General features: G+C 44.2%; 1 protein-coding gene across 1 annotated transcript in view; it reads right to left on the reverse strand.

Moving 5' to 3' along the window:
* Positions 1 to 27,292, reverse strand: part of LOC115088601 (CD109 antigen-like) — a 220,564-nt gene that overhangs the window by 71,781 nt on the left and 121,491 nt on the right. Inside the window, exons 18-24 of the mRNA XM_029596859.1 lie at positions 22,056 to 22,167; positions 20,414 to 20,531; positions 19,347 to 19,460; positions 18,111 to 18,335; positions 6,732 to 6,876; positions 5,448 to 5,624; positions 3,881 to 3,962 (exon numbers count right to left, since the gene is read on the reverse strand). Coding sequence (XP_029452719.1) covers positions 3,881 to 3,962; positions 5,448 to 5,624; positions 6,732 to 6,876; positions 18,111 to 18,335; positions 19,347 to 19,460; positions 20,414 to 20,531; positions 22,056 to 22,167 — 973 coding nt within the window. The remainder of the gene's footprint in view (positions 1 to 3,880; positions 3,963 to 5,447; positions 5,625 to 6,731; positions 6,877 to 18,110; positions 18,336 to 19,346; positions 19,461 to 20,413; positions 20,532 to 22,055; positions 22,168 to 27,292) is intronic.

Raw genomic sequence — 27,292 nt, forward strand, 5'->3', positions numbered from 1 at the left:
GCGATCCGAAAAATACGTTGGGAGGCGAAACGCATCGCGACTCCCAACGTATTCAACAAATTTCTGTTGAATACGGTGAACCTAAATAAACATTTAAACCCCCCACCCTCCTGACCCCCTCAAGACTTACCAAAACTCCCTGGTGATCCAGCGGGGAGTCAGGAAGCCATCCCTGCACTCGTTTGCGGTTTCCTCACGGCGCCGATAGCCTGTGTCACAGGGGCTGCCCTTGCCATTGGTCAGCCCCTGTCACATGGTCACCGGCGCCATCTTGTGCTCCTACCACGTGACAGGTAGGTCATGTGGCAGGACCACATGACCTACCTGTCACGTGTACCTTTTGGCCAGCTTGGGGGGGCCTCCTGACCCCCCCAAGCTGGCCAAAAGTTCCGGTTGGGTCCAACGGGGGTCCCGGAGTGACCTCCTGCCACATGACCTACCTGTCACGTGGTAGGAGCACAAGATGGCGCCGGTGACCATGTGACAGGGGCTGACCAATGGCACCGGCAGCCCCTGTGACACAGGCTATCGGCGCCGTGAGGAAACCGCAAACGAGTGCAGGGATGGTTTCCTGACTCCCCGCTGGACCACCAGGGAGTTTTGGTAAGTCTTGGGGGGGGGATTAAGGAGGGTGGGGGGTTTAAATTTTTATTTAGGGAACCGGGAAACGTATGGACAGATTGACAACTTATGGAATTCTCCATACTTCCATATTCAACGGAATCGACCCTCAATGACAACATATCACAAACGCAATGAAAACTTTTTATCTGCACATCCCTACTGTAAGGTACTACCATCTTCCCTGGAGGGACGGGTACCGAAGTGGTCAGGAGTATCTTAGTGAGATCGATGATATGCCTAGGAGGTTCTGGAACATCCTCAGTCTGGAAGGAACGAGAGAGGGCATATGCTCGCTGATTCTTGAGCACTGGGTGATATCGTAACTCAAAATCAAAGTGGGCAAAAAACAAAGACCAACAGGCCTGTCTCGCATTAAGCTGCTGAGCTTGATGTAGATGTACGAGGTTCCTGTGGTCGTTGTATACAGTGACGCGGTGTTGAGCCCCCTCGAAAAGATGGCACCATTCTTCGAGAGCCAGTTTGATTGCCAAGAGCTCTTGATCTCCAATGCTGTAGTTTCATTCGGCCGAGGAGAACTTCTTAGAAAAAAAGGAACATGGACCAAGTACCTCTTCTGGAGTGTATTGGCTGAGGACAGCCCCTACCTCTAGGGTAGAGGTATCTACCTCTAAAATGAAGGGTCATGTGGGATCTGGCTGACATAGGTATGGCTTATCAGCAAAGGTGTTCTTTAACTTCTGGAAAGCCTCTTTAGTCTCTAGGGGCCAATCTTTGGTGTTAGCACCTTTGTGGGTAAGGGCAGTAAGGGGGGCCTCCATGAAAGAGAAATTTTGAATAAACTGGAGGCAATAATTAGCAAACCCCAGGAATCTTTATAGGGCCAAGAGCCCCACTGGATGAGGCCAGTCCATGCTGGCTTTCACCTTGGCAGGGTCCATCCGAAATCTGTCTTGTGAAACTATATAGCCAAGGAAGGGGAGCCCTTCTTGTTCAAAGAGACATTTTTCAGTTTGGCATAGAGATTATTTTCTTGCAGGCATTCCAGGATGATGCGAACATCTCTACGATGGGAACTCAAGTTCTGGGAAAAAAATCAATGTATCATCCAGGTATACAACCACAAAGGTCACAGAAGATCTCATTGACCATTTTCTAGAAAACCACTGGAGCATTACAAAACCAGGAGAGAATGATCAAATAGTGTCCATCGCGAGTGTTAAATGCAGTTTTCCATTCATCACATCCCTGAGATCCAATTTCATACATATCTTGGTGCCCTGTAGGTAAATAAAGAATTCCGATATTAGAGGTAGTGGATAACGGCCCTTCTTAGTAATGGCGTTCACGCCTAGGTAGTATATGCACATCCTGAGAGATCCGTCTTTCTTTGCGATGAAGAAGAACCCAGCTCCTGCCAAAGAAGAGGAAGGATGGATAAATCCATTTTCCAGATTTTTTTGAATATAGGCTGATATAACCTGAGTCTCTGAGAGAGAAACAGGGTAAAACTGGCCTTATGGGGGCATAGCTCCTGGGATAAGCTCTATGCTACAGTCATACGTACGATGAGGCAAGACCTCAGCATTCTTCTTTGAGAAGACATCCATGTAATCTGCATAGCGAGGAGAAAGCCCCGGAAGTAAGGAAGCCACGGTCACCGAATGAGGAGGTTCCACAGGTACCAAGTAGGAATCTGTACACTCATGGCCCCAGTGGGTGAGTTGTAAGGTGGATCAATCAAAGTGTGGTTGATGCTGTTGGAGCCACAAAAGACCTAGTATGATGGGATGGATGGCTTTGGAGATCATGTGAAAACTGATCTTCTTTAAGTGCAAGAGGCCGGTGCATAAGACTACAAGCACTGTGGTCTGGGTGACCTGGCCAGAAACTGGATCTCCATAGACAGAGGAGATCACAACTGGGGAAGACATCTGAATCATAGGAATTTGGAATTGGTTGACTAGGTCTTGCAAAATGAAGTTTCCCTCAGAACCAGAGTCTACAAAAGCCTAGGTGGACCAGAGTGACCGGCAGGAGGAGTTGGGGAGCCAGAAAGTTATGGCCTAAGGTCATCTCACCAAAAGACTCTAGGCATTTAAGTTTCTTGACCTCTGTGGATATTGGGAAAGATGGCCTCAGGCTGTGCAGTACTAGAGACAGAAACCCTGCTGTCTGCAATGGAGCCTCTCTTCTGGGGCCAAGCATCAGTGTCCCAACTGCATCAGCTCTTCTGGAGGAGGAGAGGTCGAGAGTATGGCAGCTGGGGGCAAGAGCAGACATTGAAATTGGGGTGCCAGCAGGACACTCCTCCATACCAGAAAACTCTCTTGAGCCATTTACTGCAGACGATGATCTATTTTGCTGGTTAGTGCAATGAGAGCATCTAGCGAGGTGAGAAGTTCCCGGGCAGCAAGCTAGTCCTTGATTTTTCCAGAGAGGCCTTCCAGGAATATGGTGACTAAGCTGTCCTCTCACAGGTTTATCTTGGAAGCCAGTGTCCGAAATTTCACCTCATATTTGGCCAAGGTTCGGGAGCCTTGATGGAGGTGGAGATGATCGGAGGCCATTGCTGCTAGACGAGTTGGCTTTTCAAAGACGATGTGAAACTGCTCCATAAACTGTTGAAAGTTGTGCAAAATAGGATCCCCTCACTCCCAGAGGGGAGAAGCCCAGGCCAGTGATATTCCATCGAGTAACAAAATGATGTATGTGGTCTTTGCTTAGTCACCAGGAAACAATGGAGCCTGTAACTGGAAGTGTATTCTGCACTGGTTAAGGAATCCCCGACATCACTTAGGTTCCCCGGCATACTGGGGTGGAGTTGGCATCTAAGGGACTGTCGACTGGGCACTGAAGGAGGTGTCAGCACCGGTGTGGGTGAAAGTAGTGCCGCAGGAGTGGTCAGAGCATCCAGACCCATGGAGAGCTGGGCCATAGCTGTGGCCAGGAGCTCCAAGTCACCTTGCTGGTCCTGCAACTTGCAGGCTATACCAGGGATGGCTTGGAGCGAAGTCAAGTTAGCTGAGTTCATGGCCTCAGCAAAATGTTGTGTCTGTGAACCCTTGTGTTGAGTTGAGATTGACTCTACCTGCAGGGTAAAAGCTATCAGATAATGAACCTACTGGACACAGAGGCAACTTCACAAGAGATATGAATGCAAGAGAAAAAAGTAAATGAAAAGGCTTGCTATCTTTCCACCTATCACTGGCTATTCACTCTGTATTATATAAACTATGATTATTAATTCTATTATTATTATAAAAGTTCAGATGTGAAGAAGATTAGACATCTTTACCAAGTACTGCCAAACTGATCATTATTTCCAAAAGCACTGAAAGAACCTTCAGATCTCATGTAAGTTAGCTCCCTTTGATAACCTGTACAGAGAAATAAAATAAAACGTTAACAGATACTAGCAATTAAAAAAAAAAAATCACCATGATTATGGTATTAGGGACAGCTCAGTCAATCAGAAAGAAGAATCCTCAGAGCTTTAAAATAGAGCATGAGCCAACAAAGTCAACAGACTTCAGTTTGCTTTAATTAATATAATCCTAATGCTGATTTTTTGGAAATGTTATATAAAGGCCTTTCCAAACCTCCATAATTTTACATGCGTACTCTTCACAAGGAAGTGTTGAATCAGCCCTCTCCTCCCTATTATAAAGTCATTACTATGTTCTATATTTTCCAGTCATTTACACACACACACACACACACACACACACACACCCCAAGAGAATGTGAGGATCCATGCTGAATAGAACTGAGGGTTTGTAACATGGACTAGATCAATAGTTCTCCACAAGTGGGGTGAAATCCAGCAATATGCTGCACCCCACTTCTTCTTGGTTCATCTTATTCTGTAGCCATCAATGGAATCACAAAAATATCCTATTTTGTCTCTCATTTCTATAATCACATCTCTGGCTCAAATTCCTACATACATGAAATCAATTGGCACTAGTACATTCTACCTCTTAGCTATGGATGCAACTTTCAATATTCATAGTGCCTACCACCAAACTCAGTTTGCACCTCATCATTCCGGACTTCTAAAAGAGCTCAGAAAAGTGTTGGTGAGTCCACTGAACCTGTTCAATAGATCCCTGGAAAGGGGAGTGGTGCCGCAAGATTGGAGAAGGGTGGTTGTGGCCCTACTTCACAAAAGTAGTAGCAGAGAGGAGATTGGAAACTACAAGCTGGTTAGTCTTACCTAGGTGGCGGGAAAATTCATTCTGCTGAAGGAAAGGATAATGCAATATCTACAATCCAGTGGTTTGCAAAATCCGTGGCAACATAGTTTTACCAGAGGAATGTCATATCAAATGAATTCGATTTTTTGGTGGGTGACTAGAGAATTAGTTCAAGCATGGGATTTACCTGGATTTCAGCAAAGCTTTTGATACGGTCCAATATAAGAGGCTCATGAATAAGATGAAAAGCCTGGGAGTGGGACCCAAGGTGGTGAAATGGATTACAAATTGGTTTACTGACAAAACCACAATTAATACTAAAGAGATAACTGTGACAAACATTTTAAATTTAAGTAAAGTGATTTTATTATATCTCAAGATTGATAATGACAAAAATTACCGTATTTTCCGGTGTATGTCACAGTTGTTTTCAGCTATTTCAATGACTGCAATTTATACACTGGTGCAACTTATATACTGTCACAATCTCTCTCTCTCTTTCTCAGACTATGCTGTTAATTTTGTTGTACAATCAGGTGTGACATAGGGGGTGCGACTTATAATTCAGTGCAACTTATACATTTGAAAATGTACCATCTGTACATTATTTATAATCACTGATAAAAGCCCTCTCGTCTTTTATTATAAATAACCAGGAAGACTGACCTTGTTCCATGAAACCAATGGCCATGTTCATAATATGTTGATTAGTCTGATTTGTTAGTGACAGATACTTTAAAACATAGATGCTAGGTGCAAAGTTTATCATGTTTTGTTCACCACATCCATAGGGCATCTGGATGAGAGATTCAAGGCCCTTAATGGAAGGTCCAAAAATGTCACCTTTAGAAAAACAAAAAGTGCATTAAATAATACTCATGCTCTATCCAAAGAGCCAGTTCCCAATTAAGCAAGCAAACCAACAAATCACTCTGGATTTTACAACAAGAATAAACAGCACAGTGAGTTGCCAAGTGGGCAACCTGTGTGGCATCCCCACTCCCTGCAATCCTCTTCAGGCAAGGAGACAAGAGGTTGACTTCCTCTCTCTCGAAGCTCCACTGAAATACTCCCATAGAAACTTCTCTCAAGCCACTACATGAAACCAAGACTGAACCACTGAGGCCTTTCCAATGGGTGAAGCCTTAGAAGAATAGTTCAACCCATTCACTGCACTTTACCAATCTTAACATGTCCTCCAGTGGGATGAACACAGTCCCTGGTAAAGGCTCCGTAGGCGCCTTCATTCATACACAGTCTCCCCAATGTGTGTAAATATGTCTTATTCATTACAGATATCCTGAAAAACAGTCTGGTTAGGTATGCCTCCAGGACAGGACTGGGAACCAGTTACATGAAAAGTTTTCAGGTGCGAGCATACTGGCTGTTTCACCACTACAAATCTGCATGATCACTATGGGGGTCAATATCCAAAAGATTTACGCAGCTAAAATTGATTACATAAATCTGCCCGATATAAATTTCTTCCCACCTCCCACAGTCTAGTCTGGCTACAATCTGTTCGCACCAAATCACTGTGTGCACAGATTTAGCCAGACAAAAAAAGGGGCCAGGTCAAAGCATATCTAGGGTAGGGTTTTCAAATTTAGCTGCTAACCGGCTAAACGTGTCCAGCTGAGTGCCACCACACAACTGACAGCTTTAAATGTAACCACAAAAGTTTCATTTGCCCATAAAGGACTGGTTTAGTTCGGTTAATTCTATTTTTACATGGATAAAAGGTTCCTAAGCTTCTGAAAATTTACCCCGCAAAGATAATAGGGTTAAATGATTTCCAAAAGTGATTCTTTTTTCTTTCAAAAATGAGGGCATTATTGCTTTGACTTTCAAAACTATGGGAAGTATTTCATGTATATGAAAGATTATTTCATCTTCAGACATAAATGTAATTGAAACCCGTTAATAGAAGAAATGAAATGTCTCTCTTACCAATAGCAGTGATGTATGCTTGCTCACTGCCATTCACCACATTATTAGGGAATGCAAAAGATACATTTTTTGTTATAGTTTGCGATACATTGCCAGTTGCCTCCAGAAGCACTGACTGTGAATAAAACTGTTGGATTCCTTCAGCCTGTTGACATAAAATAATTGTTCAGTATGATATAACTAACATTCACAGATGTGCTTTCTATGGTTTTTTATTTCTTGAAACATGGAATAAAAGATACATGCAAACTAGAGTGAAGTCAAGAATTCACTTCAAAAAGGAAGATCCAAGGGCTGTCTTTAAGCAGGTGTGAATGGCGCAAACACAGCAGGCCCCAAAGCTGGAGGGGCCCCACACAAATTACAGTGCACAACTCGGGGAACGGCCTCGTAGCATGGAAAGGTGGGATAAGGAGTAAGTTGGGCTGGGTGTGTATGTCCCACCTCCTGGCGCGGAGGAAGCTGTTAGGGCCATTCATGGGCCTGAATCCTGGACGAGTACGGTGGTAGCAGGTTATCAGTGAGTGCTGAGCCCATGAAAAGTCTTTCATTTTATTACCTCACCAGACCCTGCTCCAGGCTAAAGACACCCTCGAGAGAAAACTCTTTCAATGAGCCTTGCGGTATATTGTCACATGAGGAAGCCAAAGTTCCAGTCTCACACACGCATGAGGTTACGGTCTATAATCCTCCCTAATGCATAGGCATAGTAAATGACAACTGGAGACATATTTAATTTCTAACAGGCCGATAACAGTAAAAGCCGCGGGAGAGCAGGCGAGCGCCTGCTCTCCTGTGCGCGCGATTTAGTATTAAAATGAGGGCCCGCGTCGGCTGTCAGCGAGTTTGACAGCCGACGCTCAATTTTGCCAGCGACAGTTCTCAAACCCGCTGACAGCCACGGGTTCGGAAACCGGACGCTGGCAAAATTGAGCGTCCGGTTTTCAACCCACAAGCCGCCATGATATTAAGTCGGAGGGTGTACAGAAAAGCAGTTTTTTTTTAGTCTGTGTACCTTGCCCCTTGAAAATTGGCAGCTGCAAAGTACATGTGCTGAACGAGTCTCTAACACCTCTCAACGCAGATTCACAGCAGCAGCCCTTGCCCTCTAGAACTGACTTCCAGAAGAGCTCCACCTAATGCAGGACTACCTTCATGCCAGAAAGCTGGTGAAAGCCTGGCTCTTCTGCCATGTGTTTATATGGAATGTGTTTAAGGAGAACATAAGAGCATAAAAATTGCCATACTGGGCGAGGGTCTATTAAGCTCAGTATCCTGCTTTCAACAGTGGCTAATCCAGGACACAAGTACCTGGCAAGATGGACAAATCGTACGCTCCCTGCTCAACTCCAACTCCAGACCTGAATTCTTGCTCTACTATGACAAACTATGCACTCAGGAGGTTAAAGGTGTATATATATATATATATATATATATACCTGATATGTTATTTTATTTATGTACTTCATTATTATATGTTTGACCATGCTGCCCTACCAATAACGAGTCAATTGACTATTCTGTATGTCTTTTCCATCACAGCTTTTGCTTCTCTGTTTCATGTGTCTATATTTGTGTATCATATGCATACATTTCTTTATTCATTTGTTCTCACTTTAATGTGGTTTAGCTGTACTTGACCAGTATCAATGACTTTATATGTACTGTGCATGCTTATGCCTAATTGTTAGACTCTAAGTATCACCATTTGGTGCACTCTGTGCTGATGGTCAGTTTAACTTGCTGTACACCATCCTGAGTGGATCTCTTCACAAAGATAGTTAATAAAGCATAATAAATAAATCATTTGCACTTGCTGTTTTTGTAGGTGGCCAAGCAGGGGCAAAATAGCATGCGTATAGTTGAATATCACCTGTTTGTTCACTGTTGTACTCCCCTGACCTGAATACACCCCCAGGAATGCCTCTTGTTTAATACAACTAAAAGTATGCACTCTGTAGAATATGTGCATAATTTTCATTGTATTTGAGGAGAATAATTGCAAGTCAGATTACTTTACCTGAGTAAATACCTATTTGAGTAGGTAAATGCCTATGAAAATTGTCCCAGCAGAGGGCAATAATCAAACTGGCTGCACTGTTTCACACTGTGGGTACTTTTGAACCAAGAGGTTTGCACCAATAATCAAACAAACCTACATGCAGAGTTTTGTTTTATTACTCCAAGAAAATAGTTCTCGCGGATTTGCTGCTGCTTTTTCTGCAGGTACCTTAGCACTTGGAAATAGTGGGGCAGACTTTAAAAGGGTTACGCACGTAAATCCTCAGGATTTACGCACATAACTGCTCCTGCACGCGCCGAGCCTATTTTGAGCAACGTGCGCAAAGCCCTGGGACGCGCGTATGTCCCGGGGCTTTGTGAAAGGGACGGGGCGGGATGTGGGCGGGGCGTGGGCGGGGCGCTGGTCTAGGAGTGGTCTGGGGGGCAGGACCGAGGCCTCCGGTACAGCGGCCATTTGCTGCTGTGCCAGGGGATTGCGCGCCGGCAGCCGGCTGGCACGGGATCCCCTGGCACAGCAGCAAATGCTCCCCCCCTACAAAATAAAGGTAGGGGGGATTTAGGTAGGACTAGAGGAGGGCCGAAGGATTTACGCGCGTAACCCTTTTAAAATCCGCCCCATTGTAGAACAATACGTGTAATTTTATCCACATTGAAGATGGGCTATTTTCAATTTGCCCATTTACATAGATAAAACCTGTGAAAAATGGCTTTGAAATGACTTCCATGTCCTAGATCATTAGTAATTAGGTTGACGAGTATAGAAGACAGGATTGATAAGAGACCACAGATAGACAACAATGACAGAAAGGCAGACTTGTCTGTTTAGGGAAAAAGAAGTTTCTATGGAACTGGAATAAGGGCTTATGATGTCAGATTGGAAGGGGTAGACACAGAACCATCATTGGTTGAGGGTAATAATTGGTTGAGGGTAATAATTGGTTGAGGGTAATAATTCCCATGCCTTCTGTTAGGCATAGTAGATGCCACTCCGTGTTAGGTTACACACGTGCACCCTTTTCTTTGTTTTCACTTCTAGCCTTTAGGGATCCAAAATGTTTATCCAATGCCTTTTTCGTCTTCACCACCTCTTCCAGAAGGGCCAATGCCTTTTTCGTCTTCACCACCTCTTCCAGAAGGGCATTCCAAGCAACTACCACCCTCTCCATGAAGAAATATTTCCTGATGTTGGTTCTGAGTCTTCCCCCCTGAATTTTCAGTTCTTGACCCCTAGTTCTTCTGTATGTTTTCCAACGAAAAAGGTTTGAGGATCATGCTTCATTAAAACATTTCAGGTATATGAAGGTCTGTATCATATCTCCCCTGCATCTCTTCTTTTCCAGGATATATATATTTAAATCCTTCAGCCTCTCCTCATAAGTCTTCGGATACAGACCTCATACTATTCTCTGCACTGCCTCCGTCCTGTCTCTATCCTTTTTGAGATACTGGCTCCAGAACAGAACACAGTACTCCAGATGAGGCCTCACCAAGGACCTGTACAAGGGCATTATCACCTCCTTTTTCTTATTGGTTATTGCTCTCTCTATGCAGCCTGGCATTTTTCTGGCTTTAGCAATCGCCTGGTCACATTGCTTCGCCCAGGGGCAGTCCTATAATGAGGCAGGGTGAGGCGATGGCCTTTTGAGTCTGCCTCACACACTGCCATCCGGCGTTTGCACACATCTGAAAAGGTGCAGTGTCCTACATCACTGCGCCAACCATTTTCTGCTGCTGTCTCGTGACAGAGTCTGGTTAAATAAGGTGCTCCCCCTTTGCCGGTTCCCCTCTTCGGCGGCGCTCATGACCTGTGCTGCACAGGCTCGGCCTGCAGGGCTGCCTTCCATCCTGTGCCTAAATTTAGCGGTTCCCGCCTGTCACCTGCCACCACAGATCAGAGAAAAAGGTAAGGCTGCAAGCCCGAGCCTCGGTTCCCGTTCCCGTGTGCCCTCTGCTGTTGCTTGGCAGCCCGCAGGAGGGGAGGGGGTCTGGAGGGAATAAAAAGCCGACTGCTGAGGAATGACCAATTAGTGAGCCTCAGGTGGGGGCCGCGGGGTGGAATGGGACAGCAGTCGCAACTTGCAGAGCCGATTTCTAGGCAGCAGCCGGCAGCACACACAAACATGCCGACCAGAGACTTGGGTGGGGCAGGGCGGCGGCTGATGAAAGCAGAGCAGAAGCAGGAGACCCATGGAAGGCATAAATAACAGGCTGCTTCCTCTGCTTTTCGGTAACTCCTGCTGGAACCAAATGATGTGTTCTGAAATTCCTGCGCTTTTTTTTTTGGGTGGGTGGGGGGGTATCCAGTTATACCACTCACTCCAACAGGATATGTAGAGTTAAGATGTCAAGACAGCTCCAAATTGAATTACCATCTCTTTCCTTAATAAAGTTTATTACCAGCTGGAATCCTTTGCAGGCCAGTCTGAGATTATAGAGGTCTCTCTCTCCCACCTTCCCCTAATCTCACTCAATTGATTACAGGAAGGATTTAACAGATGGACCTAGCCTGGCCCTTGCAAAACAACTATTCCACTTCAGGATGGGTAAAGAGGAGAGAAAGGACAAGGTGACAGGAGCTGCTTTCATTTGCAGTGGGAACATCAATTTTCTGCCACGCCCGAGACGCCTAGTCAGTGCACTCCAAACATTTTTTCAATACACCCCATTTCAATACTTTAAAATTCACACGTCCCCAGATATTGATCAAAACAAGCCAGCAGAAATCCCCTGCATCTCTCCCCCAAAGCATGGGAGTGTGTGAGTGTGCATGTATGTTAGCATGTGTGTTTGAGGGAGTGTGAGAGCATGTGAGTGTGTGTGTAAACATGTGAGACAGTGAAAATGTGTGTGTGAGATCATATGAAAGTGTGAACGTGTGTGTGAGCACGAGGGCATGTGAGAATATGAGAGTGTGAGCGAGCTTGTGTGTGTGAAGAGAATGAGCATGTATGTGTTAGAAAGTGTGTGTATATCAGGGAGCGTGGGAAAAAATTTATGTATAGCCCCCTCCTTCCCTCAGTAATCCAAGACTATTTTAGGGTGACTGGAAATCAAAAGTTCCCAGGTATAGAAAGATGGAAATTTTTTTATCCTTATTAGTTTTAATTATTATTTATTGTTTATTTGATGCATCTGCTGTTTTTATTTTATTGGTTTTTGGGAACTTTAAAAAATTTGTTGTGACTTTAATTGTGGAAATGTATTCTATTTGCCAGCTGTCTTGAAATATTTTTTTTCTTTGTTTTTTTGTTACCATTATGACTGATGTTTTATATTTACAGATTTTAATGTTATGGTGATATTTCTGTTTTTCCATTGTTGCACTTCATACAGAGTCTGGCTTTTTGCAACTTCCAGTTCAGTTTAACTCTGCACGTTTCTGTTTATACTTTATAGTCACTCTATTCTGTATTTAGTGAGGGTCTATCTGTGTTCTAGTATGGATGGAAGTGAGGTATTCTGCTATTGTGTAGTTTTTGTGTAGGGATCTATAACAGTCTGTCTTGTTCAGTTTTCTTAATAGGGGATGTATTGGTATTTTAGGGCATGGGGTGATATTTGCATTGCTGCATTTTCATGGGTAGGGCTTGTACTGTTTGATTCCTGGCAATTAGTACAGTTTTAGTATGGGAGGTTTACTCTATTGCAATTTTAGTTCAGTTTATTCATGGTTTTCTGAGGGCTAAGCCCAAATGACACACACTTTACAATAAGCCCAATACCCATGGGCTCCATTGTCTTTTTTGCAGGATTTCCTTATTGGTATCACAACAGTGCATGTATATATAATATATATGTTGTTATAAGTGATATTTTTACATTAGAAGACTGTACTTTGAATGTTTTTCATATAAAATCTGTTATTAATGCATCATTTTTAATTGAATATGGGGTCGCACGGCTGTAAGGTTCACAGAGTGCTTTATACCCTTGCACTGGCCCTGATCGAATGCGCCACGCACAGACCCTCACCATTCACCTAATCGCCCACTTCCTCAGAGTACAAATGCTGAGGAAGGGTGGAAAGAAAATGGTAGGGTTCTGAGGAGTGTGGCAGGATTGCCATCTTCCTAGAAATATCACGAATACTCTTATCTGCCACACCTCTGGGAACGCTGACCCCCCCCTGTCTTCCCACTTTCCCAGCATTTCAAATCATTGAAAGGGCCGGACTCTAAAGGGGACACCACCATCCTGCCATCTTGATGGTTTGATCTGTGTCGTGCCACACCTTGTGTGTGGGGAGGGGGGGGGAGGCGCTCAGCACGATCTCCTCCCTCGCTTCAGGCAGCAGTTGGCCTTGAGCTGCCCCTGGCTTCGCCACCTTCAGTTCACCAGACACTATCACCCCCAAGGTCCATCTTCCAGTCCTGTGTACATCAGTCTTTCACCTCACCATCACATACAGCTCTTTTGGATTACTGCACACCAGATGAATGATTCTGCATTTCTTGGCATTGAATCGCAGCTGCCAAGTCTTCGACCATTCTTCAAGTTTTCTTACATTTCTTTTCTCTCTTCAGGGTAGGTTCCATTTACATTACATGCTGTCTCCTGTTAGTCAACAAATTTGTAATCCACTTCAACACTTTGGCGCCACATCCCAAGCTTCTTATTTTATTCACGAGCCTCCTATGCGGGGCCGTATTAAAAGCTTTGCTGAAATCAAAGTATATCGCTCTTCCTTGATCCAATTCTCTAATCATCCAATCAAAAAAATCAGTCAGATTTGACTGACAGAACCTCCCCCTGGTGAATCCATGCTCTCTCTGGTCTAGCAATACAACAGTTTGTAGATATTTCACTATCCTTTCCATCAGAAGAGTCTCCATTAATTTTCCCACCACAGAAGTGAGGCTAACTGGCCTGTAGTTTCCAGCCTCCTGGTTGCTACCATTCTTGTGATGTGGGAACACCACCGCTCTTCTCCAGTCACGCAGCACCATTCACATTTTCAGGGATCTATTGAACAGGTCTTTCATCTAGCACATCTCTAAGCTTCCTAAGTATCCTGGGATGTACCTCATGCAGCTCCATGGCCTTGTACACTTTCAGCTTTCTTAGCTCTTCCCTTCCATTCTCTTCCCCACCCCATCTATGGTCTTCTCAACTAGCAATGGTCCCTCTCCAGGGTCTTCTTTACTGAACACCAAACTGAAGTATTTGTTTAATATTTCTGCCATTTCTTTGTCTCTATCCATGCATTGCTCCTTGTCACCTTTCAATGTCACTATACAACTTTGGGTCTCCCTTCTTTCTCTGATATATCTGAAAAATATTTTATCACCTCGCTTTATGTCTTTGTCAATCCCTTCTTCCACTTGACCTTTTGTTTTCATGATTTCTGTCTTCACCTCCCTCTGTTTACCAGGTATTCTTCTCTGTTTTCCTCTTTTTGGGATCCTTTATACTTCTTGAGCGCTATTCTTTTTGCTTTTATTTTTTCAGCCATCTCCTTTGATAACCAGACCAGTTTCTTTTTCCTCTTACTTCCTCCTTTTAATTTGGCCCACTGTTGTTCCACCTCACTCATTTTCTCCCAGTCATCTGCTGGAGTATATCTGTTGCACTCCTCCCACAGCTGGAGCCACAGGAGGTACTTACCTTCACGGCCCAGAGGCCGCAGAAGCTGGGGCTTTTCCTGCGGCATGGAGCCGCCGACCAGTCTTCCTCTCACGGCTTGGAGGCTGCTGTCTTCGCTGTCCCCTTTGCGGCCTGGAGCTGCACCCGGACCTCCTCTTCATCGTGGCAGGAAGCCACGGACTTGTAGCTCCTCTTCAGCGGCAGGAGCCGCCCCTAGCTTCATCTTCAGCGGCAGGATGCTGCCACTCCATTGGGGCCTGCCTGAGGCCCAGCTTCTTCCTGCTCCAGCTCCTGCACGGCAGCGGCAGGGACACTGGTCCTGCCCCTTCCTCCTAGGGTACATGGTCCTGCCCCTTCCTCCTAGGAGCACAGCTGTGTCTGCCTTCCCTTCTTAAAGGGACAGCGCAGGTGTGGCCATCCTTGGACTCCTCCCTGGGCGTTCCTGGTCCAGCCCTACAAAAGGGCTTCTGAATCATTCCATCCTTGCCTTGGCAAGGAGTCAGTCCTCCTGGGAGCTTCTCCTCCATGGACTTTGCTGCACCTTGCTCCTGCCTGGCATCCGAATTCCTGATGTCCAAGTTCCTGCTGTTTGACTTCCTGATGTCTGAGTCTTGATGTCTTCATCTTACGTCCCAGGTCCTGAGTACCCATGCCTCCGGAGGTTTCTTGTTTTTACATGATCCGAGCTTCCGGATCCTGTTCCGACTCCGGAGGATCCAAGGGGTAACTTGTCCTGACCTGTGTCTACATCCCGAGCTTGCCCGCTCCTCTCGTGGTCCGCGACCAGCCATCCGGCTGTGTAGGGCGTGTTGAGGACAGTGTGGTCCGTGACCAGCCTACAGATTGTGTAGGGCGCCTGAGGGACCTTGCTTGCCATGTCTCATCCACTGTGTTCCAAGCTCCACGTCTTGTCTCTGGACTTTCAAGCTCCACTCCCAGACAAGGCTTGTCTCACCGCAAGGGCACACATTCCTTGTCCTGCACTGGGGAGCGCCCCCTAGCGCTCTCTTCCACCGCAGCGCAACAGTTTGCCAAGGCCTCCTCTGCAGCGCAACAATATCTTCTGTTGAATTTCATAGAAACACAAAAGCATGAAAATTTGGAGGCCAGTATTCGGTAGGCCATTTAGTGGTCAAGTTATCAGGCTAAGGTTAGCCAGATAACTTGTCCTGTATATTTAGCGGGATAAACATCCCACTGAATATACTTGCTTAAAGTTATCCAGCTACATATAGCCGGGTAACATGAAAACCTAACTGGCTATGTTTGAATATAGCTGGTTAGGTTTTCAAGTTATCCGGCCTTGTGTGGCTGGATAACTTTCTACTTAACCGGATATCTTCATAGATATCTGGTTAAGTAGCTGTCAAGTGTCATCCAAAAAAGAAAAAAATGCTAAGGGCCCGCAACCTGATTGCATGTCTCTTCCCCCCCCCCCCCCTGTTAAACATAAACAGCTCTGTCGGGAATAGCAGCCACAAAACAAACACGATCCCTCCCCCCCCCCCCCCATACCTGCCACTGCCGCAACCTTTTCCGCTTTCATTTAAAAAGTTGCCATCAGTATTCCAGACTTTACCTCTCCTTCTTGGTCATACCAGAAACTGTCTCATCTCTACCCCACCCCAGACACCCCTATCCCATCCCCACCTCTGATGATCAGAACAGATCCCTGCCTCGGCGGCTCCAGCACTGCTTCTGATAGGCAGCTCTGGAAGCGTAAACTCACTCTGCTTCTAAAGAGATGAGTGAGTGGAGACTCTATATACACACATACACACACACACACATACACACCTGCTATTGAAAAACGTTTAAGAGGGAGTCAGGCTTGGATTTGCCAATAGGCACACTAGGCCTTTTTTTAGGGAGGCAAAAATCTGAGGAAACAGGCTAGCTCAAGATCTGCTGGCTTCCAGCTTTGCTGAATCTCACTCAATAGGGAACAGCCCTGTGCAACCTGGTTCAGTCCCTCACCTCCAAGGCAGCCTGTAGAGAACAAGAGGGGAGATGTGAGGCTGAAAGGGAGAGAGCAGAGCAAAGAAACTCTGCTCTGCTCCCTGGTAAAGCTCATCCCCTCCTGCACTGTCATTGCCATTGCTCTCTTCCTCCTTTCCACTGGGGTCAGCTACAATGACAGGTGTATGACCTGGGGATGAGAGGGGGATCCTGGGAATGAAAGGGATAGAGAGGAGAGAATTAAAGGGGGATTATTATAATGGTAGTAGGAGCTGAGAGAGATCATTGGGAAGGACTAGAGGCAGATCAGCTGGAGGTAAAGAGGGGTTTGGGAGCAAAGAGGGATTATTTTGGGGAGATTAGGATGGGATGAAAGGGGAATCATTAGAGTGGAAGAGGAGCTGTGGATCATTGGGTAGAGAGGAGACAGTCTAGGGGGATTGGAGGGGATTGGCTCGTGGTGGGGCAGGTAGGGTGTGCATCTGTGTGAGAGAGAAGGGAATGGCATCAGGAGTGTGTGTGTGTGTGTGTGTGTGTGTGAGATTAGGTGGGAAGTTAGAGAAAAGGGTGGGAATGGAAAGGGGAGCAGGACTGGAGCAGGGTAGGGACACCTCCTTCCCACTGCAATTAGGATCCTACATCCCTTCGTGTCTGATTCTAGCTCCCAGATCCTTGAACCTACCTTGTTTCCTACCTCTCCTTTCTCCCCAGATTCTGGAACCCTCCATTCCCCCCCCCCCAAATATCTTGATGCAAGATCCTGCCTCCCATTCAGATTCTTGATCCTCCTTCTTCCCAATCCCTGCTGCTCTCACCCTCTTCTCCCCCATTCTCATTCCTCTCATGTTCTCACCCTATTCCTGTTCCTCCTCCCTCTCCTCAATCCCCGGTTGTTCCTCTCCTCTTTCCTTCCCTGGTCCTCCCACCCTCTCTTTCTCCTACCCCATCCCAATATCTCTTCCCTGTGATTATTCTTGAGATTCCTTTTCCTCACCCAGTAAAAGAACAAAATAAGTTCTACAGATTGGAAAATTATTTTTTTTATTTATATTTATAAATAAAAGATGGAATTTTCTAATTCTCACCACAGAATCTACCACTGAATTACCACAGGAAGCTCTGGAGATGCAGATTAGACCTTCTGCTTCTTGTTTGAAATTCCAGGAGAGGGGGAAGAGTGACAGCACCATCAGTGTCTAGGCACAGCACAAAACTAAATTTGTCACTGGAAGGAGTCAGCTCTATCAGAGATAAGATAGGAAAAATGCCCAGGAGGTTAGGTTCAAGCCTCTTCCTGTGTGTGTTTTGCGCTGTGCTTTTCTGGACGGAGTTCAAGGTTCTAGGTTATCCTGTTGCAGCCAGCCAGGGGCAGCTGAACTGAGCATTTTTTAGCTGTTTTTCTCTTATGTTATGTTGACTTCTGTCTAAGACTTTGGGAACTCAGACACAAGGTGTAGGGATCATCACTTGAGATCAGATCAATACAGTGGAATGCGGGAGAACCTGAACCAATAGAAGGGAGGAGAATGGGAGACTCAGATTAAACAGACTTCGGCACTTGACAAATGTTCTAACACATTTTATTTGACCATTTAGTAAACAGTACAGCACTTTTTATCCAATGATCCATTATCCAGAAATTCCCATTATCCAGAAAAGGAATCTCTGGCCAAGCCCTTCTCTTACTTGCATTTCCTGCTGTCACTCTTCTCCCTCCTGCACGGTTCATAGCTCAGGTCAGCTGTTTGAATCGTGAGGTGCTCCATGGATTTCTCAGTTCAGAAAACATTATAAGGTCAGAAAATGTGCACTTACCCTAACTCTAATGGAGACTGTCTTGGTGACATCATCAAAGGCAGTGGGTGACGTCACTCTTATTGTAATTGGAATTTTGCCTAGTAGTTTTGGTTTAATTGGGAAGAAAAGGGTTGTTCCATCCTGAGCTGGTAAAACTGCCCTCTTTTCATTTGGTACAGTGTTTGTATTATTTGATGGAATAATGATGCTGAAGGAGTCACTTTGGTCCAGTTTTACCAAAACCTGTGAAAGAAACATTGAAATAAATATTGGTGAAATATAATTACCGGTAAATTAAGGACACCCAAAAAAAGACAGTAATAAAGATTAGCTCACTCTAATCAGCTAGTAAACTGATGAACTCCTATTTTTATATGCTTGTCAAAATCTAAGAATTATATCTCTACACTTAACTATTCCTCACTGCATTATACAAAAAGAGGGAAAACACCTCCTGTCCCTTACTGTACAAAATCTTCACCTAACATAAAACAAAAAACAAAACATATATAATGATACAAACATAAACCCAAAGAAATAGAAACAGAAATAGAAAAATCTGTAAAAAAGAAGGAAAAAATACAAAAAGAAACCAAAAACAACTAAAAATCAAATTCAAGATTATTTTATAAAAATATTTGCTTTAGATTTTCAAAAAAATCTGAAGTGAAGTTTTCAAAAGCTGCAAGCAAATATCTTGAATCTGCTTTGGGTTTCTTCAGAAAAGATCATTGAACCAATCTGACAAACCTTCACTATTTTTTAAAGCTTGGTAAATTGTTTCATGAACCTCTTTTGTAGAAGTCTATACAAATCGCTACCTGTGACAAAAAGGGTTGTATCATTAAGTGGGGTCAGCCACTGTGCTGGGAGCCTCTGACCCTGCCCCTGCCCCGCCCTGGACTGCCCCATCCACGGCCCGCCCCCAGACCGCCCCTTTAGTAAAGCCCCGGGACTTACATGCGTTCCGGGGCTTTTGAAAATAAGCCCGGTGCGTAACCTTTTGAAAATCCGGCCTTTAGGGATAGATTTTCAAAATAGCACTCGGGCATACATGCGCACCCAAGTTAAAAAAATCGGGGGTTGGCGCATGCAAGGGGGTGCACAATTGTGCACCTTGTGCATGCCGAGCTGCGCTACCTTCCCCCGTTCCCTCCCAGGCCGCTCCGAAATCCAGATTTACACGCGTAACCCTTTGAAAATCCGGCCCTAAGTGAATATGCTACAGCATAGTGTTGGAATCATACATGGTACCTCAAGCATCGATGCTAAGTTGTTGAAAAGGATAACTTCTGCAATAAATTGTTCACCTCGAACAACTGAGAAAGGCAGATTCAGAGAAATGAAGAGAGGGTGGAATACTTCTATCTGGGAAAAATGAAATAAGAATACCTCAACGTTAAATGTCAATTTCAGAAACAAGAAAATCTAAAAATCAGGCTAAATAGTCCTGTTTCTTGCCAATAATGTCCTTACTCTTACTTTTAGATATTCATTCGTACCCATGCCTAAAGTGTATCATGTCCTCTCAGTGTGTGTGTGCTTGTCCAAATGTGTTCTCTCTCGGTGACTAGGGGGAAGGGAGACAAGTCAGAAGCAAGATATGCAATTGTCTATGCCGAAGCTTTACATTTCAGCTTTCAGAGGCTGCTATTACTCTGTCCATTTTATAGCTGTCACTCCTTCAAGGTAAGGTAATGAGTGCAGGGTAACTGCAGTGACCAAACAGTTTGATGTCATACTCCAACCAGGCAAATTTCAGGCAGTTTTAAGTATGATAGAATTTTCATATTTTCCCCAGAGCCTCTAGGGAAATCAACCAGATTTTTGTTTTTCTGGGGAAAATTCAAGATTATTTTATAAAAATATTTGCTTTAGATTTTCAAAAAAATCTGAAGTGAAGTTTTCAAAAGCTGGAAGCAAATATCTTGAATCTACTTTGAGTTTCTTCAGAAAAGATCATTGAACCAATCTAACAAACCTTCACAATTTTTTGAAGCTTGGCAAATTGTTAGATGAAACTCTTTTGTAGAAGTCTATACAAATTGCTACCTGTGACAAAAAGGGTTGTATAATTAAGTGGGTTCAGCCTATTTACAGGCTGTATTGCTCTGGTTTCTTTGTCTTATGTATTTATAATCTAATACAAGATATTTATTTAGAAACCAGAGCACATTTTATTCATTTTGTATTACACAGATTTGCACTAATGAGAAGTATCCAGAGTTAATTGGAAAATCCAAGATGCTAAGATTCATTGGCAGTCTTTTCAATAGCCTCTGATCGTTTATGGCTCAGTCTATATTAAAGAGTTAAGTTACCTCTGCAGGTTCACTTGTCAGACCAAGGCCGAGTCTCTCAGAAACGACAAATGCACTAGCCACAAAGGTAGCAATACTGTGAGGTACAGTCACTTGTAGATTTGTGCTGGTTGCTGAGCTAGGTAGTATGAAAAATGAAATCAAAATGTTACACAAAAGAAAATACCATCAGCCAAAAGAATCAATGAGGGGAGTCCCAGTTTCTGCTGCATGAAGGAGACATTGCTGGTGGATTGGCATCTGCCTAGAGACCTGGACTCCCTCCCTCTCCATGGAGGAATAATGACATTTTTCATATTGAGAAATGTTAGCCTTCCAATCCAAGGTTAGTTGGATACACTACAGACATATTTTCAGGCCGATACAGTAAAGTGGGGCCGCAGTTACCCCGCTCCTAACCCGCTTTCTACTCACTTTCCGGCCGCGTTAGCCCTTCCTGCGATACACTAGCCCCTTTAACCCATCCTTACAGCCTCTTTAAATCCCCAGGTAACCCCTTCCGCACGCGGCACGTATATTAAATGTAAACGATCGAATTAGCTATTCCCTCCCAACGAGAAACGCGCGCCCCGACTATCGCTTTTTTACCCTGCCGTTTTGCCGCGCGTTTAACCTGCTAACTTACCGCCTACCTTTACCCCTGCGTTAGAGGCAGGGGTAATGGTAGATGGCAAACTTTCCCCCAAAAGGAAACCTCTAAAAACCTAAAATCCCCTCCTCCCCTCCTCCCGAAGCGACTCGACATTACTTTTTGTTGTTTTCTTACTTTTTGTTGCTTTCAGCTCCTTCCCTTCTCTGCCGTCCTCCGAAGGGGCAGCCGGCGGCGAAAACGGCTCGCAGCGGTCCCCCTCCCCGCGCAGGTCCCTGTTCTCCTGGAGGAAAAAACCTCCCCCCCCTCGGAGAACCCAGCTGGGGTTGAGAGGCGCAAGTACTGAGTGAATCCCCTTCCCCAGGGCAGTGCCCCTGACAGGGGCTGCAAGGTTGTGAGGGAAGCAAAGCGTACTTTCATTGGCCTGAGCGCCCGTCAATTTGGGCGCTCCAGCCAATGAAAGCACATAGACGAGCGTGACGCACGCCGTGATGTCATGCGCGCCCACTCACTGGAACACACTGCCGCCTGACCTACGCCTTGAACCATGTATGAACAACTTCAAAAAGAAATTGAAAACATGGTTGTTCAAACATGCCTACCCAGAATAAAATTTCACACCTCCTCCAATAAAAAAAAAAAAAAAATAGACCACATTGCGTCTGTTCCATCTTCCTCATACTGAGGAACCATATGTTGTTATCCTCTCTCCTCGTTCACACCGAGGAACCATGTTAATGTTAATGTTACTGTTATTTCTCGTCTATCCTATTTAATTATTTACCCTCCTCCCAGTTTCTAATTCCCTGTTAAATTGTAACTTCCATACTTTACCAGTTTTGATGTAAACCGGCATGATGTCCACAACTAATGCCGGTATATAAAAATGTTTAAATAAATAAATAAAATATCATAAAGATTTATTACAAATGTATACAAAAAAAACTGTCTGCCAGGTTTACCATAAATAAAACCAATTTGCAGTTGAGTTGGTTCTCCCTTGTTCTAAATAATTAGCTTCAACATAATAAGAGATATTGATTGCTCATTTACCCAGTGTTAGTCTCAGCCCAAATCCATGTGTCTGGAAAATTTGTTCCCATATTTAGTAGACCAAATTGGCTGAAAGCATCAGACTCTGTCACTGGCAAAATGTCAAATGGATCTGAAAGGTTAATGTTTAGAATATCATTCACAAGTTTTAGGAGGTGGTAAACAATACTGTGAAAATGAATTTTTGCTAATTGTATTTATTTATTCATTATTTATAAAAAAAAATATTTATCATCTGCCTATATTGGATCAACCATGCTAAGCGAATTACAACAAATAAAACATTAAATACATATAAACAACAGTAAAACAGACAAAAATTAAATCATACAGATTCATATTTTAACTGCTAATTGCAACTACACATAATCCACTGAGATTATCTGAAAGCTTCTTGATACAAAAAAAGCTTTAAGAAGTTTATGAAAAGTAACAATATCATTCATTCCCTTCAAAGAATCAGGAAGAGTGTTCCAAAATGGAGGGCCTTCAGAGAAAAGTGCTCGACGCCTGGTCTCAGATAACCAGGTCACCTTGATAGAGGGGGTTGCTAGCAAAAATCAGCACAAATAAGAAATGTATTCCAGATTTAAGGATCAGGCAAAACCAATACAAAAAAAAGGCCTGCAGTTCTCTTTTCTTGCACAATATTGAATAAAGTGGACTGGCTGCTGTGTTAATCCACTTAGATACACAGAAATAAAGGTCAACAAACAAGTTGGAGATGCTGCTTTTCTATTGATCTAACGTCATATATTTGCATTGTATTTTTAAGAATTATATTCCCTTCATCAGGTCACTGTAGAATCTATAGTAGGCAGTAGCACCATCATGTGGTGACTGAATGGATTCTGCAATGTCCCTTCCTTCAGCTCACCTTGGGCAAGGCCTAGTAGTACCTGTTAGCCTCCATGCCAGGATTATAGTGAAAATTTAAGCAGCAGGGCACTGAACGAGCTCCTCAGCAGATGATCTGATTTCAGATAATAGTGGAGATCTTGTGTTCAGCTAGCACAGTGGTTCTCAACCCTGTCCTTGGGGACCCCCCCCCCAGCCAGTCGGGTTTTCAGGATATCCACAATGAATATGCATGAGAGAAAATGTGCATGTTATGGAGGCAGTGTATGCAAATTTTCTCTCATGCATATTCATTGTGGATATCCTGAAAACCCGACTGGCTGGGGGGGGGTCCCCAGGACAGGGTTGAGAACCACTGAGCTAGCAGATGAACTCTAAATCAATGGATGGCAGCAACAAGACTTAGTTTTTGGGTACTTGCCAGGTTCTTATGGCCTGGATTGGCCACTGTTGGAAACAGGATGCTGGGCTTGATGGACCCTTGGTCTGACCCAGTATGGCATTTTCTTATGTTCTTATGTTCTTAAGATAGCAGCTATTGTGGGACAGCTTCTGCCTTCCCCAGTAATCATACCTAGGCGTGCCACTGGACCAGGATTTTAGAAGCCCATAGAGATATTCAGATGGAAGAATGACAGTAGCTGTTTTCACCCACCATGAGGGATATTATTTTGGGGAAGTGATGTGGTGATGGAATGAAAGTGATGCCATTAGATTTGAGGAGCCGGAGGCTGCCAGCTGGATCTCTGCACATAGGCAGCCTAAACATGATGGTCGCAGGATAATTGACTGAGCAACAACAGAATGAGGCATCTGTTTACGTGTCCAGGAAGCAATCTTTAGGGATAATACTAGCTGCCCCTATTGAGGAAGCCCACGGAAAAGTGGGGTAAAGAAAGTTAACTCCCTTTAACCTTGTTGGCCAGCCTCAGCCATTGGGCCTCCTTTTTAGTGGTAAGACAAAGCATTACCAAAACAATGACCTTAGTGATCTGGAATATTCATACTTTTTTAGATAATGAAAACTCAGATTGGCAAGAGAGAAGGACTGCTATTGTTACCCATGAGATAGGCCACTTGAATATTGTTATAAAAGCCTTGTAAGAGACTAGATTGAAGGTGCAGAGATAGATTCTTGAAAAAGCTCATTTCATCTTTTGGTTTGAGAAAGAACCTGATAAAAGAAGAGTTGCAGGATTATCATTCCACCAGGAAAAATTTTGCTGATAAGCTACCTTCACTACCAAAAAATATATCAGACCAACTCTCATCTGTCAGACTACCCCTTACCAAGCAATGATCTTTTATAGTCCTGAGGATTTATGCTTCAACAATGTCACATATAGATGAGATTAAATAAGAGTTTTAATGCTTCCTTAACAGTGCTGTCAAGAATTCTGTCAGCTAAAGGATTAGCATTATCTTAAGCAACTTAAATGCAAGAGTTGGTTTTGATTTTAGAATTTATGGACTAACTTTAGGCAAATTTGGCAAGGGCATATGTAATGGAAATGTACAATTGTTGCTTAGCTTTTGTCTGCAGCAATAGTTGTCATCACTAATATTAATTTCCACCAGCCAGAGAAACACTCCTTTACATGAAAGCATTCATAAGCATCACTGTTTTTTGTACTATTTTCTTAAAAGGCAAAATGATTTGGTGCATAATCTTAATAAGTGCGCAATGCATGGACCTGATTGCTCCACACATCACTTCTTTGTTAAAACTGTAGGTAACTTCCAAACTTCCATACCCAGACATACAGTAATGTACGTCCTGCTGCTCCTAAAAAGCTTGATATTAGGAAGGTCGAATCTATGGATATTCAGGATTAATTAGGAATGGCAAATACCCAAGCCTCAGTGTCCGACAATGAAAAAGGCAAGGAAACAATTCCTGTGCCATGGAATATTCTTATACCAACAGTTTATAACGTTTTATGTGACATACTTGCTCATCCAAACCTAAGAATGCAGATTAGTTTGATGAAAATAATGATAGCATACAAGATTTTCTCCAGCAAACCTAAAAACTCTATGCTGAACATCTTTTACATACATCTCTATCACAGTTGAATCTGAGAAAAACTATAAAGCAATCAAATCAGGCTTCTAGAAAGAGATCTGTATGAAGGATAGCTGGTGGGAGAATAAAGCAAAAGAATTTGATGCTTTGGCTGCTTAAAATGATTCACAGTGCCTTTATGATGCCTTAAAGGAAGTCTGTGCTCCTCCCACCAAACTAATACATTTACAACTGCAAGACATTCTTCTGGAAAGTCAGTATGGCTTTCATGCAAAAAGATCAACTAACGATATGTTTTTCAAGGAGGCAACTACAAGAAAAGGTCACTGAGAACATGAAGGCTTCTCTGTAGTGATTGTTGGTTTTTCTAAGATTCTTGATATAGTGGATAAAGAAATGTTATGGAGGTTGATTAAAATCTTTATGGCTGTCCAAAGCAATTTATCAAAGTAACACAAAAATATCCTTATGGGATAACTGGTAGAGTTTCTGTGGCAGGAAATGTTTCTGGCTCGTTTGATATGGCATGGAGTGAGACAAGGATGTATCCTTGCTCCCACATTTTGTATTGTGTTCGTAGTTGTTGTTGTTCCCTCTGTGCTGTGAGAAAACCCTTGGTTTAGGAGTTTACATTCATGCCAGAATGGATCTAATATTATTTAGTTTGGCGAGACAACATTCCAGTTCCAAGTTGTGTGAAGAATTCATCAAAGAACTTCTCTTTGCAGATGATTCAGCACTAGTTGCTCATTTATTTACAGACTTCCAAGAGAATACCATTCAGTCTGTGACAACAGCAAAGCAGTTTGGATTAAAGATAAACAATAATAAAACTAAACTTCTCTATTAATCATTTAATAGGCAAGATTCATACTTGAAGACTCTGTTGGTGGAGATCCCCTACAACCTGTCAATACTTATATATTTGGGAAGCACAGTTTCTAGTGATAACATCCCTGATGCAAACATTGCATTTGCAAGGTTATCAAAATGGCTTTGGTATCAGCACAGTGTCAGTACAGCAACTAAGATAAAAGTGTGCCATGCTGCGGTGCATTTTTGTGTTCCATAACATGAACATTAAAAAAGCTTCCAAACCTGTAACTGAGACACCTGCCGCAGCTTTTGGGAATTAAGTGGCAAAAATGAATTCCAAATGCTGAGGCAGTGAGAATAGCTGACATACCCAGTGTTGAGTCGCTTATGTCAGCCGTACAAATGAGATGGACAGACCATGCAGTCTGTATGCATGAGCATCGATGCTCAAATATTATCCTAGGTCATAGGGATATTTTGAAAAGGAACCTGAAGAATGCAAATGTCAGCACAGAGAACTGGGAAAGAGTTGCCAGAGATAGTTGTAAATGGAAATCTCTGCTAGGGATGTGAATCGTGTCCTCGATCGTCTTAACGATCGATTTCGGCTGGGAGGGGGAGGGAATCGTATTGTTGCCGTTTGGGGGGGTAAAATATCGTGAAAAATCGTGAAAAATCGTGAAAAATCGAAAAATCGAAAAATCGCAAAACCGGCACATTAAAACCCCCTAAAACCCACCCCCGACCCTTTAAATTAAATCCCCCACCCTCCCGAACCCCCCCCCCAAATGACTTAAATAACCTGCGGGTCCAGCGGCGGTCCGGAACGGCAGCGGTCCGGAACGGGCTCCTGCTCCTCAATCTTGTTGTCTTCAGCCGGCGCCATTTTCCAAAATGGCGGTGAAAAATGGCGGCGGCCATAGACGAACACGATTGGACGGCAGGAGGTCCTTCCGGACCCCCGCTGGACTTTTGGCAAGTCTCGTGGGGGTCAGGAGGCCCCCCACAAGCTGGTCAAAAGTTCCTGGAGGTCCAGCGGGGGTCAGGGAGCGATTTCCCGCCGCGAATCGTTTTCGTACGGAAAATGGCGCCGGCAGGAGATCGACTGCAGGAGGTCGTTCAGCGAGGGTTCCGGCGCCTCGCTGAACGACCTCCTGCAGTCGATCTCCTGCCGGCGCCATTTTCCGTACGAAAACGATTCGCGGCGGGAAATCGCTCCCTGACCCCCGCTGGACCTCCAGGAACTTTTGGCCAGCTTGTGGGGGGCCTCCTGACCCCCACGAGACTTGCCAAAAGTCCAGCGGGGGTCCGGAAGGACCTCCTGCCGTCCAATCGTGTTCGTCTATGGCCGCCGCCATTTTTCGCCGCCATTTTGGAAAATGGCGCCGGCTGAAGACAACAAGATTGAGGAGCAGGAGCCCGTTCCGGACCGCTGCCGTTCCGGACCGCTGCTGGACCCGCAGGTTATTTAACTCATTTGGGGGGGTTCGGGAGGGTGGGGGATTTAATTTAAAGGGTCGGGGGTGGGTTTTAGGGG

This window comes from Rhinatrema bivittatum, chromosome 3 (genome assembly GCF_901001135.1).
Source record: "Rhinatrema bivittatum chromosome 3, aRhiBiv1.1, whole genome shotgun sequence".
In the NCBI taxonomy this organism is placed as follows: Eukaryota; Metazoa; Chordata; class Amphibia; order Gymnophiona; family Rhinatrematidae; genus Rhinatrema; species Rhinatrema bivittatum.